Source organism: Electrophorus electricus, chromosome 5 (assembly GCF_041902795.1).
Source record: "Electrophorus electricus isolate QZ-2024a chromosome 5, ASM4190279v1, whole genome shotgun sequence".
NCBI lineage: Eukaryota > Metazoa > Chordata > Actinopteri > Gymnotiformes > Gymnotidae > Electrophorus > Electrophorus electricus.
Window position 1 is genome coordinate 28,902,166 of NC_137501.1, and position 17,500 is coordinate 28,919,665.

A 17,500-nucleotide genomic window follows, 5' to 3' on the forward strand; every position below is an offset into this window, starting at 1 on the left:
TTCATTCAACCAAGCTGCGCTTCCATAAACAATCAGGTCCATAGACCATTCAAGCACACACAGCATGTGTCTCACCAGATTTTTGACATCTGTAATTTTTATAATGGCATTACTATTAGCATTTTAACAATAATATGTAGTTATTGTCATTTCATATTACGAGTCAAATATATACCTCTAATTATGTCATAGATCGTAAGGTCACACGCCCCGGTGCTGAACAGCTCATCAACTGTGTGTGACTGAAGTGCTTAGCAGAACATCAAACAATTTGTAAAACTGAAAATGAAATGATATGAGCTGATACACTCTTGTATTTCAGAAATAGAGGCATAGTTTGATTTAGAAAGTAAGTGGCTATGGCTATTACTGGGTAAAGTTAGTAGTCACTGCTGAGTCCCTGAGTGAATGTGTGTGTCATTTTCAATAACTGACATGAAAATCTCTAAATAAATTTACAGTATTTATCCTAATATAGAGAAATTATTGAGGTACAAAAACTAAGTGAATTAGTGAAGTTTATATATATATATATATATATATATATATATATATATATATATATATATATATATATATATAAATTTATTTATTTTTGCACACCTTATGCAAATGTTGAATCAAACAAATAAAAACCTCTCTATATAAACGTAGGCTTCCTAAGGAAGAAAAAACGCACCAACATCTGCGCTGAAGATGTCTCCTAGTTTGGTGACGAAATGTTTGTGACCGAATTATCAAGCTTGGCGAACAGGCGAACAACAACTAAACTGACCTGGACTACCAACACCATCAATATTTAGAACCATTTTAAATATACAAGTGAAAATTGCAGAAGACTACATCATGACTTTGTTATGGTCTTGTGTTGCCCGGTCTGCGGTCTAAACCCCTGCCACAGACTACACTCACATGCGAATAAAAGCTCCACCAACTGACCTGAGGGAAGGCGCGAGTCTTTTACATTATCCAGCAGAGCTCTGTGGGACGGAAGCTGTCAAACAGAGCGGTTGTGGGTGGCTAGTTGATTGGTAATGTGACTCAAATCAGATATAGATGAAGTATGCTATTAACAATGGCGATGTATGCAAATCATTTAGATGAGTGATATTGCATATTTTCTTGTATAGGGGTTCCCATTAAACCCTTGGTTAATGACTCTTGAGCTGTTTTAGGGTCTGCCAAGAGGGAGGGGCTACAGTGATAAAGCTCATTAACGGAATGCTAAAAGGGTCCCTAGATGTGCCTTGACACAACTGGAGGAAGGTTACTTCATCACACTACAGCGGTCTGCCCTCTAACACTGGCCTGTTGTGTTCTGCATAATCTAGCCATTAAACCCGGCATTCTTCTAGCGGAGACCACGCTAGCTTACCACCACTAGTCCCAGTCGATGCTCCTAGTGAAGGCATAGCGCATGTCTATAATACATATCTTCATGGTGTGTAAAGTCAGCGAGACTTTTTTTCCCCACATTTCACAATGGCTGGGATATTTGTGGTAAACGCAATCTTATGTCCTTTAGAACTGCTGCAATGTCCTCCATCAGTCTGTGCTGTGCATCCTGCCTGTCCAGTATGGCGTCGGTGAGAACCTTCTCTGGGAGGGTGCACCGGCAGAGGACTATGGCTTGAATCTAAAACGATTCAAAAGAGCGTTTTGGATTCCACTGTGGTTATTTCCACTATTTGGGCTCCCTGGGGCTTCACTACATGTAATGTAGCTGTGTCGGAAACGCGCGTGTAAATTTAGTGTGACTGGTATTTATTAACCCATGCATTTATTAACAAAGCCGTGTTCTGGAAGTGTTTGTCAATAGGGCGATAACCTCAGGTCATTTACACGTATTTACTAAAGCCCTGATGAATGAGGCCCACTGATCTTGTATTCAAAACCAAAAGCATAGAATGGTTGACTGAATTCAAAGGAGGAAGACAAGAAAAGGGCAAGTGAGAAGACTTGGAGGAAAGAGAGAGAGAGAGAGAGAGGGAGAGAGAGAAGAGGAGGAAAAAGGGAGAGAGAGAGAGAGGAAAATCAGCAGAGAGACTGCAGAGAAAAACCAACCTCACACACGAGCTAGCGGATCTAAAAAAGTAAAAGTACACGTTTGCGGTCCTGTTTGATATCTTACTTTAAACAGAAACCCTTATGTGTAATTCTAGTTCTTATTTTAACCTCTAGCCCATGTTTCCGAGTGTCACCTTGACCTTTGGAACTGAGTTTCAAGGGGTAGAGGCTGAAATCTTCCTCTGTGAAATGGGACCACCTTTCCAGAACCCCATGCGTCAGACTCGACAGGGTTGGGGTTTTTTTCTTTGTTGGTCCAGTTTCGCCCTCAGCTGTGGTGTTCTCTCCTGTGTGGGTTCTAGGCATCCTTTTGAGGTTGTCTGCAGTTGCCCTTCACAACGTCAGTTTCACGCATCGGTCGGTCCCCAAATTAAGAACGCTTCATCTGCTTCATCCGCAAGCTGCTAGCGGTGCTCCCTAATTCATCTGCCTGCCTGAACTGATATTAGAGGAGCTGTAACTTTCGCCATCCTCGCGGCTTGAAAGGGTGGGAACGTAGCATGAAAATATGTCAAAATGTGGGACTGTCATGTACAAATCAGCACTAACCATGTAGCATTAGCTACCGAGTCATCAGCGATACTGGTGAATTGTATATGCTTGCAATGAAGAAAAAGACCATAATACATTGAAAGCGACTTAAACTAGGATAATACAGTGGTTATCGCATGTTTATTAACAGAGAAAATCATTATGTTTGTGTGTTTCTGTGCAGCCATCTTGCCAGTGATTTGCAAGGCATTCTGGGAAATGTCTCATGCCGTTCCATTTGAAGCGTACCTCTGGAAAACATCCGTTTGGAGGGCCATGTAACCTTCACACTTCACCCTGCCTCTCTATCTCAACAAGAATCGGGACCCCCTAGCCCTAGGTGTTACCGCCCCCAGAGGAGGGGTGGGGCTTAGTGGGTGGTGTGGCGAATGGGACCGTGACAAATACTAACAACACCATAAAAGCTTCCTTCTTTGTCTTTGATTTCTTCTCCTCATCCAACACTCACATTTAAAGTTACTCAGACTCCAGAAAAACCTGGAGTTTGCACAGTACACACACACACAGAGAGTCCTGGAAAGGAAGATGAATGACCGACAGACTCACTTGAATCCAGGAGCAGTGAGGATGCATTTGGAGTCGTGCTGGCACTTATTCAGCTCGGGAGCACAGAAATCCTGCTTATCTTCACACAACTCTCCTACACACACACACACACACACACACACACACACACACACACACACACACACACACAGTGGTCATAGACGGTCATTTCTAATTAAGACCTTTACTGTTGCTCTTTGATTCTGTGTGTGTGCTTGCGATCACACAGTTTACTGTACATCATATGGAACAGTATCTCATAAAACCAGCGAGCAGTGTTAGACATGACATTCTAAAAGACAGCGCAGACACACGCATAGGAAGGAGGCGTGAAGGAAGACGGAAAGAATCCCAGCGACTGACCTTTCTCCACTTCATTGTTATTAGCAGCTAGCAACGGAGACAGAAATGGAAACCAACAGGACAGAGAGAGAGACATGTTCGTTTGACCAGTTAGTGAGAACAAAGCATGTTAGCATTAGCATTAGCCGCTTAAGCACAGGAAGCACGCACAGCATGAGTAAAAGCACAGTTTAGCGAGAGCCTGACTAGCGTCATGTGCATACGAGTGTTACCTGCATACTCAGGTGAGCAGAGACAGGTGTAGTTGTTAATGCCGTCCACACAGGTGGAGTTGTTCTCACAGTCGTTATCTTCACAGTCGTCGATATTTCTCTCACAATGCTCTCCCTGAAACCCCTCTGCACACACGCACCTGAGAATGCACGCACACACATATAAAGGTAATATATACATTAGATCTCTGTATTATATTAACTCGTGTAATCTAGTTTCCGGTCACACCATGCCCCCTCAAACAGCGAAAAAAGAAAAGCAGCCTCCATTCACTCAGACGTCAGATGCCGGGAGGTTTGTGTTAGGAGTTCGGAGTCAGGGGCTTCTGACTCTGTGTGTAGAATTCCCCGTCTGAGAATTGTGCCCTCGTCCTGGGGCAGGTGTTCTACCCCCACCACTGATGGATTCATTATCAGGGTCTGCTTATCAGAGACTTGTCCAACCACACCTGAGCTCCTGTGCCTGGATCACGTTTCCTGATCCAAACAAAAGGACACATTTCCTTCAGTCTGCAGGGTATGGCTAGGAGCTTCTAACTCGGTGTGTGTATCTGTACACGCACGTCTGTTTGTGTATGCACATGTGTGTGTCTGTTCATGCATATTTGGGTGTGTGTGTGCATGTGTGGGTCTGTAACAGTCTTGTTAAATGGTATTAGTGTAAGAGTGTGATCAGTATGACTAGCAGTGTGTAGAGTGATGTTCCACTCTCCTAATAGACAGACTGCATTCAGCATCACAGAATCTCCACACAGGATTCATAGTACTTACACACACACATATTACTGTGAGTGATGGTGAGGTGTGAGCACTGAGTTTTAATTGGTCAATTGTGCATGTGTGTGTATGCACATGTGGTATGTGTGTGAGAGAGTTAATCATAATTGTGTGTGTGTGTGTGTGTGTGTGAATGTGTGTTTGAGAGGGAGGGAGAGATTAGGGAAGATTAGACACACTGTGTCCATGAAGTGTATTCATTACTGGAGCACTCAGGTCCCTCATCACTGAATGAGCTTGTTAAGTATTTATTGAGAACCCTTCTGCTTCTAGCACAGCAAATCACAGAGAATCACTCACTCAGTCCCTCTCTCTCTCTCTCTCTCTCTCTCTCTCACACACACACACACACACACACACACACACGTGTGTGCGCACATACCAGGGTACCTAGCGTCAGGCATCATCTCATGTTCTTGAAAATGTGAACAATAATCATAAAATGATGATGATGATGATGATGATGATGATGATGATAAGATAAACACTGCACTTTCATCCCATGGAGTCAAACACACACACACACACACACATACACACACCCCACCACACAAAGGCGGCGGACACTTCATCTCACTAACTGACGCTTAACTCACTCATTAATGCAAAATAACTCACCAACTGACTCATTAACACAATAAATCATTAACTCACTCATGAACTCATTATCTCACTAATTTATTAACTCACACTTTGCTCATTCACTGGTGAGATGATACTACTTACTGTACCACGTATCCCTGTCCTGTGAGTAATGATGATTTCAGCAAAGATTTTGTGGGAATAGTGATGATGATTACCAGTGTGTGTTCTCTACTCCATCTTTGAGGTGACAAGTTCCTCCGTTCTGACAGGGATTACTGATGCAGGCATGGATGGCCTCCTCACAGTCTTGCCCCTGTTAACACGCAGCCACACACATGACAATGAATCCGATATTGAAACTATATGCATTATTGATGTTTTTATCATCCACTAAGTTGTGGGCAACTGTGTGTGTATGGAGTGTGTATGCTTTGCACACGTGTGTGTTTGTGTTTTGTATAGATGCGTGTTGTGTGTGTATGTTGTATATTGTGTGTATGGTGCGTGTGTGTGTCTGTACCTTATATCCGTAAGGGCAGGTGCATCTGTAGAAGTCTATGGGGTGGTTGGTGCAGGTGCCGTTGTTGTGACATGGGTTGGAAAGACATGGATTACACTTGGCAAGGACGCCGGTGTCTACTGGACCTGTGTGTGAGACAGAGAGACAACAGAGAGTTCTAGACACACACACAGACTCACATATAGTATAAACACTTAAAAGATAGACAAATACAAACACACACACTTGCCCACATGCCCACACACACAAACACACAGGGACAGCTAAATTAGCAGAGCACAGAAAGGATAGTCTTCATAAGGCAAGGTAAAGAGTAAAGGGTCATTTCAGGTCTGGAGGGCGGGGTTTAGTTATTTCTGACTGGGCTCTGATTGGCTGCCTTACCTGCCACAGGATAACCACAAGGCCCCGGCACTTCTATAAATGTATCAATCAAGTCACGTTACACAGAATAATAATGGGCCAAATTTACATCTTATGACAATTAGGATTTCATTAAGTCAATAACCAAGGCGGACAACAAGAATGTAAACCCTTATTAAAGAATTTATCACTTTTTATAAGATTAAACATACGTGAGTACGCTGATACATTAATAAGTAAATGCTGTTTGCCATCATGTGTGTGTGCGTGTCTGCGTGTTTGTGCGACATACCTGTACAGGTGAACTTCTTGGACGGTGTCGTGAGCAGAAGCTTGTCGGTCATATCTCCCGGTGAAGCACAGCGGGCAATGCCAGGCTCCCTGTAACCGCTCTTCACCCAGTCCGACAGCCACTGCATGCCACAGTCGCAGTGCAGCGGGTTAGCCCCCAGAGCACTGCAAATAACCACAGACATTCGTGAAACATTCATCTAGTCACTCCTTTTACATTGGCACGACAACAGTGACTTCACTCAGAGCAGAATGAGGAGATAGTGAAGAGACATAGAGGATGCAAACAAAGCAAGATTGAGCAGAACTGTGGAGTCTCTACATCTGCATATCTGCAAAATCTATGTGCAGTTTACTCATGTGCTGTATATACTTCATACATATCTTGGCAAGAGATGCATATAGTTTGTATCTAAAGAGAAAAAGAGAAGGAGATACAGAGACACAGCAATCTATAACAGCAGTGCAGTATATACACGGACAACAGTACAGTGCAGTGTATACAGGGACAGCAGTGCAGTGCAGTGTATACAGCGACAGCAGTGCAGTCTATAACAGAGCAGTGGAGTGTATACAGGGACAGCAGTGCAGTGCAGTGTATACAGCGACAGCAGTGCAGTCTATAACAGAGCAGTAGAGTGTATACAGGGACAGCAGTGCAGTGCAGTGTATACAGGGACAGCAGTGCAGTGCAGTGTATACAGGGACAGCAGTGCAGTCTATAACAGAGCAGTGCAGTGTATACAGGGACAGCAGTGCAGTCTATAACAGAGCAGTGCAGTGTATACAGGGACAGCAGTGCAGTCTATAACAGAGCAGTGAAGTCTACAGCTACAAAACATACAAAAATATACATGAACTGCACGGACTGAAAACGATTATAATATAACGTGTGTGTGTGTATGTGTGAGTGTGAGTGTGTATGTATGTGTGAGTGTGAGTGTGTGTGAGAGTGTGTATGTGTGTGTGAGTGTGTGTGTGTGTGTGTGTGTGTGTGAGTGAGTGAGTGTCTGTGTGTGTGAATGAGTGTGTGTGCGCGCAAAGTCACTTACAGATGAGACAGAGAGGTGAGATCTTTAAATGCTCCTTCAGGAATCACAGCAATATCATTACCATGTAGAGAACTGCAAAGAGGAGAGATGAGTGAGTCTACCTGGGACTCTGAACCACTCCACTAACTTACACCCTGGACACTCACACATTCTCAGATACTCTATACTCTCTCTCACACACACACACACACACACACACACACACACACACACACACACACACATACTCTCAAAAACTCTATACTCTCTCTCTCACACACACACACACACACACACACACACACACACACACTCTCAGATACTCTATACGCTCTCTCACACACACACACACAAACATACACACATACTCTCAGATACTCTATACTCTCTCTCACACACACCTAAACACACACACTCACACACAAACACACACACACATACTCTCAGATACTCTATACTCTCTCTCTCTCTCACACACCTAAACACACACACACACATACTCTCAGATACTCTATACTCTCTCTCTCTCACACACACACACACACACACACACACACACACACACACTCTCAGATACTCTATACTCTCTCTCTCACACACACACAAACACTCTCACTCTATACTCTCTCTCTCACACACACACACTCTCAGACTCTATACTCTCTCTCTCTCTCTCTCACACACCTAAACACACACACACACACACACACATACTCTCAGATACTCTATACTCTCTCTCTCTCTCTCACACACACACACACACACACATACTCTCAGATACTCTATACTCTCTCTCTCTCTCACACACACACACACAAACACACATACTCTCAGATACTCTATACTCTCTTTCACACACACACACACAAACACACACACTCTCAGATTCTCTCTCACACACACACACACACAAATAGAACTCACAGTAGCCGAAGAGATCTAAGGCCATCAAAAGCTTTAGCTGGTATGCATCTCAGTCTGTTGTAGCTCAAAATTCTGTGATAATACAAGTGAAGTTAGTACAATGGAACACACACAAACACACACTCTACCCTCAAATCAAGAATAAAAAAAAATACAAATACACACAAATTTACTAGGCAAATATAACACATATAGGAAATACCACCCCCCAACACACACACACACACACACACACACACACACACACACGCATATGTACACACACTCTATCATAATGACACTCACAATGTAAGCAGCTCAGACATGTTACTGTAACTGTGGTTGGACAACGTGCTGATCTGGTTATTGCTCAAATCACTGCAAGAAAGCACACACACACACAGAGTGCAATCAGTTTCTTGTACACGAGTTAGCCTGTGTTCTAAATGACTCGCAAAGGATGTGTAGATCATCCCTCTATGTGTTAGAGGTTAGCGTTAGTATTAGAGCTCCTGTACTTCCTGCCAATTTCAGAGTCGTTCTGGACCCAGCAATAACACTAGACATTACTTCTGTAGCAGAGATGAAGCAGATCAAGACAACAGCAAAATACTGGAAATAATCCATATTGTTTAATGGACTGTAGAGAAAATGAACAGATCCAAGTGAAATTCCTCCCAGAATAAATTAGTATGAATCATAATAATTCACTTTAGAACAAAACCCAGTTAGATACAAATACATGTAAGCAAGACAGCAAGATAACGGGTGTTGTAGAGACACTCGGATAGAAATGGAACTGAAGCATGTCCAAACATCTGTCAACATTCAGGCAGGAAGTGAGAAGCTACATACATGCACCCAGCATTTACGGAATATTAACAATGCCTGGTATTAAACTGTACAGAAAAGCAATTCTTCAGGCAACTCAGTCCAAGCAGAGTGAGTCTCCTAAAGTTAGATTCTAACCCACCAATCACATTGCCTCTGCCTAATCCGACCAATCACATTTCCTCTACTTTACCCCACCAGTCACATTTCAGTTCTACCCCACCAATCACATTCCCTCCACTCCACTCCACTGAGAAATGGCAATAGATTCAGAGGAATTCAAACTGAGTAGGTACTTTCAGTAAGGGTGATAATGAGATGAGTGGGAGGTTGTTTTTGATTGGTTGAATCTATAGCAGGCTATACCTACATAAGAGTGAGGTGTTTGAAGTTGGAGAGCTCCAATGGGACTTGTATGAACTGGTTTCCATCGAGATAGCTTTCAGAAATGAAAGAAAACAAACCCGTTATTAAACTGAACTTCACAGGAAATAGCACATTACCAAGAACGCAATGTGAAAACCAACACTACAACAGATATGAGATTCACAAGAGATACGATACCTTTGAACATTCTGCCATTACAACTTTACAACATTACAAGTCATAATCAGACTACTGATATTATGAAAAAGACTGAAATTGGAAATATGTGGGAAGTTATTAAAAGATTTCTACTCATGAATATGATGAGTGTATGCATGTGTGTGTGCATACAGTTGTCATTGGGTATATTAATATACACAAAAGCACATAACATAGTATGTGCGAGTCTCTTTGTGTGACTGTGTGTATGCGTGCATGTTTACATGCATGTGTGTGTGTGTGTGTGTGTGTGTATGGACTCACAGCTCCGTGACATCTTTAGGAATTCCCTTTGGCAGGGCCTTTAGTCCTTTGTTACTACAGCGAACCACTGTGTCCAAACAAGAACATTCTACTGGACAATGGGCCAAGGAAGAGCAGCTATTCTCATCATTACCTGCACATATAAACATACCAGCTAGAAAAACATACACATGCAATAAAATATTCTCTCTATAATAAAGTGAAAGTGTGTGTGTGTGTGTGTGTGTGTGTTATGTACTGGTTGTTATTGTAAGATTGCCTTTGTTTGTGTAAGATCAAGCTAACAGCATTATGCTCAAGTTAGCATGACTTATCATTCCACATGTTACTACATTAAGAACATGAAATGAGATATCTGACAATTCTCTACAAAGACTACACACACGTGTGCAGAGGCACACATACCCAAAATCCTTCAAAGAGGTACTTACCAAAATCAAAGAAAACATAGACCACCACTTTCCAAAATGGATGATATAATACAGAATAGCTTGACTTTGTTGTTATACTAGTACTTTGTTTTCTCTTTCCTCATAAAAAGCATGAAGAAACCATTTAAAGTCATTTTGCTATATTTTTAGATATAAATACATATGCATTTCAAACAGGCAAAGTCCCAAACTGTAGCTGTGTGTTAGCCAAACCACAGGCAAATTTATTTTTAATGTACCAATCGTGTGTAAACATTCTAAAACTGATGAAAACCCACTGAGTAAATAACACAACCTTTAAGACAGAAATCACAAGAACGCTACTGGCTCAGTGTATTGCCTAAGCAAATGTTACCATGGATACCAGTTTCAGGACAAATCACGAGTTCAAGACTGTAATGTACTTATATGACAAGTGTGGAATAAACAAGAACACAGTCATACCCTAACACAGGCCATCCTCACACAGTCATACCCTAACACAGACCATCCCCACAGTCTGACACTAACACAGATGATCCTCACAGTCATACCCCAACACAGGCCATCCTCACACAGTCATACCCCAACACAGGCCATCCTCACACAGTCATAAACCAACACAGGCCATCCTCACACAGTCATAGCCTAACACAGGCCATCCTCACACAGTCATACCCTAACACAGACAATCCTCACAGTCATACCCTAACACAGGCCATCCTCACACAGTCATACCCTAACACAGACAATCCTCACAGTCATACCCTAACTCAGACCCTCCCCACAGTCTGACACTAACACAGACGATCCTCACAGTTATACCCTAACAGACCATCCTCACACAGACTGACCCTAACACAGACCATCCTCACACAGTCATACCCTAACACAGACCATCCTCACACAGTCATACCCTAACAGACCATCCTCACACAATCTTCACACAGTCATACCCTAACACAGACCATCCTCACACAGTCATACCCTAACACAGACCATCCTCACACAGTCATACCCTAACACATACAATCTTCACACAGTCATACCCTAACACAGACCATCCTCACACAGTTATACCCTAACACAGACCATCCTCACACAGTCATACCCTAACACAGACCATCCTCACACAGTCATACCCTAACACAGACCATCCTCACACAGTCATACCCTAACACAGACCATCCTCACACAGTTGGTCTCTAACACAGACCATCCTCACACAGTTGGTCTCTAACACATACCATCCTCACACAGTTGGTCTCTAACACATACCATCCTCACATGCGAAGTCCTGCACAGCAACATCCTGGATAGGGATCTCCTTAAGGAAATAAGGGTTCAGACATCGAGGGTTGCCTGTGACGATACGTTTCTTCCGTAGCCATTCCCCCAACCAAGCCAGGTGACAGTTACAGTTAAATGGATTGGCCAGCAGGTTACTGCAAGATGAGTCAGAAAACACATAAAATAAATAAAACACCCAAATTCTCTTGAGGTAGCAAAGGTTTTCGAATGGTTCTGGAATGTGCAGTTCCCGAAAAATAAACGGACTCCGCCTCTCTCTTCCATGTTCAGAAACGGTCATCATCTTTTTGGGTGTTGTACAGCTCGAGGTGTTTGAAAACAAACAAAGTGACCTTTTCCTCTATTTTGGCTGAGTGAGAGAAGACATCATTAACCACGAAGAATCTGATCCTAACTGCGCTGTGCAGGGTAGATGACCGCTCTTCAGTCAGGCTGCACATCATTGGACAAGTACATGCAGAAGCACGCTTCACAAAACAGCACCTCTCCAGTTCCCCATGTGTGGGAGGCCTGTCTAGACGTCACCTTACATTTATTTAGACATTCAGGAATGATTTTTTTGAACAGTGTAAGCATCTGTGATTCTTGAAGCTGAGCACACAGTATGAGGAGACAGCACACAGACAGAGTGAAAGAGATGTACTTACAGTGTGGAGAGGGAGTGGAGCGTGTCAAAGGCTCCCGGGGCAATGGAGGTGATCAGGTTATCATACAGAGAAAGCAGCCGCACCGAACTCAGGCCTGTAAAACTAGTGTTACTAACGCAGCTGATCTTGTTACTCCGCAACATCCTAGACACACAAACACACACACAATCAAAACACTGAGATTAGAAGAGTGCGTCATATTAAACACAACAGTGTGACGTAGCTGATATTCCACAACCCAAGGTTCAGTTTAAGCTATCAAAATGCATGTCATTTCCAACACTGTCCCCAAGAGTCAATATTAGTTAACTCTGTTAGACTGTGTTAATGTCTTTAAACTGGCACTTTTGGGACAGTGGCCAATGTGTGAGCAGAGTTTTGTGGAAAGACATTACGGTAGCTAATGCAGGCTCACAACAGCCCATTCAACAGGTCGGCACAGAGCAAGCCGCTGCCGTGACGACACTGCAATGGGAACGCTCTAAGCAGGGCTTTTTATGCTTGCACGGAATGACTTTTGGGGATACTTAGTGGCCATTTTAAAATTCTCTTCTCAAACTGCTCCTCTCCTACACACACACACACACACAGAGAATGCTAAATCAGATTGAAACTGTATTTATATGCACCTAGAGACCTGGCTGATGAGCTGCAGTACAGAGAGGGGTGTTCAGTGGGGTGATATATGCCTCTGACTTTTAAACACTAAAGATTCTAGTGATACATGTGCCTGTATGTGTGGGCATGCCTGTGTGTGTGTGTGTGTGTGTGTGTGTGTGTGTGTGTGTGTTGTGTGTGTGTTTTACTCAGCCTCTGACTTTTAAACACTAAAGATTCTAGTGATACATGTGCCTGTATGTGTGGGCATGCCTGTGTGTGTGTGTGTGTGTGTGTGTGTGTGTGTTGTGTGTGTGTTTTACTCAGCCTCTGACTTTTAAACACTAAAGACTCTAGTGATACATGTGGCTGTATGTGTGGGCATGCCCGTGTGTATGTGTTGTGTGTGTGTTTCACTCAGCCTCTGACTTTTAAACACTAAAGAATCTAGTGATACATGTGGCTGTATGTGTGGGCATGCCTGTGTGTGTGTGTGTGTGTGTGTGTTTCACTCAGCCTCTGACTTTTAAACACTAAAGATTCTAGTGATACATGTGCCTGTATGTGTGGGCATGCCTGTGTGTGTGTGTGTGTGTGTGTGTGTGTGTGTATGTGTTGTGTGTGTGTTTCACTCAGCCTCTGACTTTTAAACACTAAAGAATCTAGTGATACATGTGGCTGTATGTGTGGGCATGCCTGTGTGTGTGTGTGTGTGTGTGTGTGTGTGTGTGTGTGTGTGTGTGTGTGTGTGTGTTTCACTCAGCCTCTGACTTTTAAACACTAAAGATTCTAGTGATACATGTGCCTGTATGTGTGGGCATGCCTGTGTGTGTGTGTGTGTGTGTGTGTGTGTGTGTGTATGTGTTGTGTGTGTGTTTCACTCAGCCTCTGACTTTTAAACACTAAAGAATCTAGTGATACATGTGGCTGTATGTGTGGGCATGCCTGTGTGTGTGTGTGTGTGTGTGTGTGTGTGTGTGTTTCACTCAGCCTCTGACTTTTAAACACTAAAGATTCTAGTGATACATGTGCCTGTATGTGTGGGCATGCCTGTGTGTGTGTGTGTGTGTGTGTGTGTGTTTCACTCAGCCTCTGACTTTTAAACACTAAAGACTCTAGTGATACATGTGGCTGTATGTGTGGGCATGCCCGTGTGTATGTGTTGTGTGTGTGTGTGTGTTTCACTCACAGTGTGCGGAGGCCGGTAAGGCCTTTCAGCATGGTGTAGTGGACGTTCTCCAGACGGTTGCTGGTCAGAATGAGCTCGTTGACTCCACCTGCTCCCTCAAAGGTCCCCTCCTCAATATCGCTGATCTTATTGTTGCTGAAATTACTGAATTAAGGGGATGGGTGAAAGGGGTAACATCACAGTGCTATAACACAGATTAACACACAGCCAAAAACGACAGAGAGAGGTCAGCGCAGGGAAAAGAGGCAGAACTGGGAAGACTCACATTTTACGGAGCTGTGGGAGTTTTTTAAAGATTCCTGTTGCCTCCAACACAGTGAACTCATTATTGTTTAAACGTCTGTGAAAAAGACACATTAAGGACATAATCAATTGTAGATTAGGTGTGTGTGTGTGTGTGTGCGTGTGTGTATGTGCGCACGTATCAGGCTCACAGTTCTGCTGTGTATTGTGGGATGTGCTCTGGTATCTTGGTGAGTTTCTGTCCAGAACAATCCACTGTTGTTCCCTCACAACGACACTTCTCAGGACATGCCAGATCAGCAAAGCAGCTCCCTCCCAGTCTAGAGCGGTAGTCTTCCACACCTACACACACACACACACACACACACACACACACACACAGTCACTGGTATACAGTGAGTCTTAGAAAAACGCAAAGCAGGCAGAGCAGGCCACAGGGTGAAAGGGGAAAAGGTCAAAGGTTGTAGGGATCAAATAGACCAGAGGAAACTCAGTTATCACCATGGCAACACATAACTGCAGCTATTATATTTACAGCAACATGCAAAGCCATGATAACACAATCCTCATGACTTTGTACATGCAAACACACACACACACACACACACACACACACAGTTTCAGCTTAATGCGTGTATGGAAACGTACACACGCACATTTACATATAGGCCAGTATACACTTATTCAAATGAGGAGGCTGAAAATAAACACACACACACACACACACACACATAAAGGTTGACTTTTGTTGCTTGCCATGCTGTTGACACTGCAAAACCTTCCATGGTGCTTGACAGAACCATGTCTCAGTCTGGGCCGCACACACATGGTTAGATCAAGCACAAAGGAAAACCCTGCTGAATTTCCTCTACCAGAAGGAGTGGGGAGAGGGGTGGAGTGTGGACAGAGAAGGAGAGAGGGAGGTACAGGGGGCAAACAGAGAGAGGTAGGGGGTAGGAAGAGAGAGAGAGAGAGAGAGGTAAGGAGGATGGAAGGATTAAGGTGGAAAGCATGGACACAGCAATCATGTCTGGATGTAAATACTACTCAGGAACATCACTGAGATAAACAGACAAGAAGGCAATAGAAGAGAGGAGAGTAGAGAAGAGGAGAGAGGAGGAGAGAGGAGAGGAGAGGAGAGGAGGGTAGAGGGGAGGAGAGGAGTAGGGAGGAGAGGAGAGGAGGGTAGAGGGGAGGAGAGGAGAGAGGAGAGGAGGGTAGAGCGGAGGAGAGGAGAGAGGAGAGGAGAGGAGGGTAGAGCGGAGGAGAGGAGAGAGGAGAGGAGGGTAGAGGAGAGCAGAGAGGAGAGAGGAGAGGAGGGTAGAGGAGAGCAGAGAGGAGAGAGGAGAGGAGGGTAGAGGGGAGGAGAGGAGAGGAGAGGAGGGTAGAGCGGAGGAGAGGAGAGAGGAGAGGAGGGTAGAGCGGAGGAGAGGAGAGAGGAGAGGAGAGGAGGGTAGAGCGGAGGAGAGGAGAGAGGAGAGGAGGGTAGAGGAGAGCAGAGAGGAGAGAGGAGAGGAGGGTAGAGGAGAGGAGAGGAGAGGAGAGGAGAGGAGAGGAGAGGAGGGTAGAGCGGAGGAGAGGAGAGAGGAGAGGAGGGTAGAGGGGAGGAGAGGAGTAGGGAGGAGAGGAGAGGGGAGGAGAGGAGAGGAGGGTAGAGGGGAGCAGAGGAGAGGGGAGGAGAGAGGAGAGGAGGGTAGAGGGGAGGAGAGGATATAGGAGAGGAGTAGGGAGGAGAGGAGGGTAGAGGCGAGCAGAGGGGTGGAGAGGAAGAGAGGAGAGGAGAGGAGAGCAGAGAGGAGAGAGGAGGGTAGAGGAGAGGAGAGGAGAGAGGAGAGAGGAGAGGAGAGGAGAAGGAGAGGAGAGAGGAGAGGGGAGGAGAGGCGAGAGGAGAGGAGGGTAGAGGAGAGGAGAGGGGAGAGAAGGAGAGGAGAGGGGAGGAGAGGAGAGGCGAGAGGAGAGAGAAGAGGAGAGGAGGGTAGAGCGGAGGAGAGGAGAGAGGAGAGGAGGGTAGAGGGGAGAGAAGGAGAGGAGAGAGGAGAGGAGAGAGGAGGAGAACAGGGAGTTAGTGTGGAAGGAATAATGTAGTAATGTAATGTAAACACTATCAAGTAAGTCAAAGATGGATATTCTAAAATAAATGCATTTATAGCCACGAATGCACCTACATTCGTAATATATGTATATTATGTCTGCAGTATTTTTGTGTCTCTGGTCTGTGATTGGTGGGGACGAGGTGATGGGGCTCATCAGTCATCACTGGGTACGAAATATGAGCTGTACTCTGATTGGTAATGGTTACTTACACTTACTGACATGATGGATCCCTGAGTGTGTGCAAGGAAGAGAGAGAGAGACAAAGCTCAAAACACTCACACACACACACACGCACGCACACACGCACGCACGCACGCACACACATTTTGTAAACGCTGTTAAACAAAGGCGTGTAGGAGACCTGTGTGCCGCGTGCGCTAAAAGCAATGAGTTCTACCCTCTAGGGTGAGACGTCAGAGGCCAGGGGTTTGCCGGCTGTGAGGGGGAAGGCGTAAGTGAACCTGAGTGAACAGGGTGAAGGGCTCAGGCAGTGATGTCACCCACACTGCAACCGGCAATCGTCCTCAAAGATCGACTTCCACACCAGCTAATCAGAGTGCACACACCCAGTGCACGCCCACCCACACAGACTGGGCCAAGACACACTCGGACACCATGCAGTGCACCAGCGCAGCGGAGAGTGAGACGTGAGCAAACTTCATGCACTCACACACACCACCAAAACCTGCGTGCTCACAGCAAACTGGGAATTTGACATTAAAACAGGTGCGTGTCAGTGAAAAAGGCAAATCACATAGGGGAACAAACCCACACACACACGCGCACGCATGTCACGGGCCTTACCACACCTGGTATAAAATACTGTTCTTTTGCTACATCAAAAATGAGAGACAAAAACCTCAGACGCATCCATGCATATCTGCATGTGTACAATAAGTGAACATGAATTTGAACATTGCTTTAGAAACACAATTTACTTATAAGCCGGTGCACCTTTGATGGCCAGGGAATTTTGTCCACTAACATCCACCCAATTCTCTTTTTCTCTCTCCTTCTCTTTCTCCATTTCTATCCTTCACTCTTTCATTCTCCCTCTCTCCAATTCTGTCTCTCTCTCTCTCACACACACACACACACACACACACACACACACACACA

General features: G+C 44.6%; 1 protein-coding gene across 5 annotated transcripts in view; it reads right to left on the reverse strand.

Moving 5' to 3' along the window:
• slit2 (slit homolog 2 (Drosophila)) overlaps window positions 1–17,500 on the reverse strand; it is a 76,733-nt gene that overhangs the window by 9,331 nt on the left and 49,902 nt on the right. Inside the window, exons 15-31 of one of the 5 annotated variants that reach the window (XM_081714697.1) lie at window positions 16,591–16,611; window positions 14,479–14,629; window positions 14,310–14,384; window positions 14,045–14,188; window positions 12,259–12,402; window positions 11,579–11,745; window positions 9,891–10,023; window positions 9,412–9,480; window positions 8,517–8,588; window positions 8,232–8,303; window positions 7,329–7,400; window positions 6,278–6,441; window positions 5,623–5,747; window positions 5,318–5,415; window positions 3,741–3,880; window positions 3,529–3,555; window positions 3,166–3,259 (exon numbers count right to left, since the gene is read on the reverse strand). In XM_081714697.1, the coding sequence (XP_081570823.1) occupies window positions 3,166–3,259; window positions 3,529–3,555; window positions 3,741–3,880; window positions 5,318–5,415; window positions 5,623–5,747; window positions 6,278–6,441; window positions 7,329–7,400; window positions 8,232–8,303; window positions 8,517–8,588; window positions 9,412–9,480; window positions 9,891–10,023; window positions 11,579–11,745; window positions 12,259–12,402; window positions 14,045–14,188; window positions 14,310–14,384; window positions 14,479–14,629; window positions 16,591–16,611 (1,768 nt within the window). Of the gene's footprint in view, window positions 1–3,165; window positions 3,260–3,528; window positions 3,556–3,740; window positions 3,881–5,317; window positions 5,416–5,622; window positions 5,748–6,277; window positions 6,442–7,328; window positions 7,401–8,231; window positions 8,304–8,516; window positions 8,589–9,411; window positions 9,481–9,890; window positions 10,024–11,578; window positions 11,746–12,258; window positions 12,403–14,044; window positions 14,189–14,309; window positions 14,385–14,478; window positions 14,630–16,590; window positions 16,612–17,190; window positions 17,215–17,500 lie in introns of all 5 variants that reach the window. The other 4 variants (XM_027025308.3, XM_027025309.3, XM_027025310.3 and 1 more) reach the window with 4 other exon arrangements.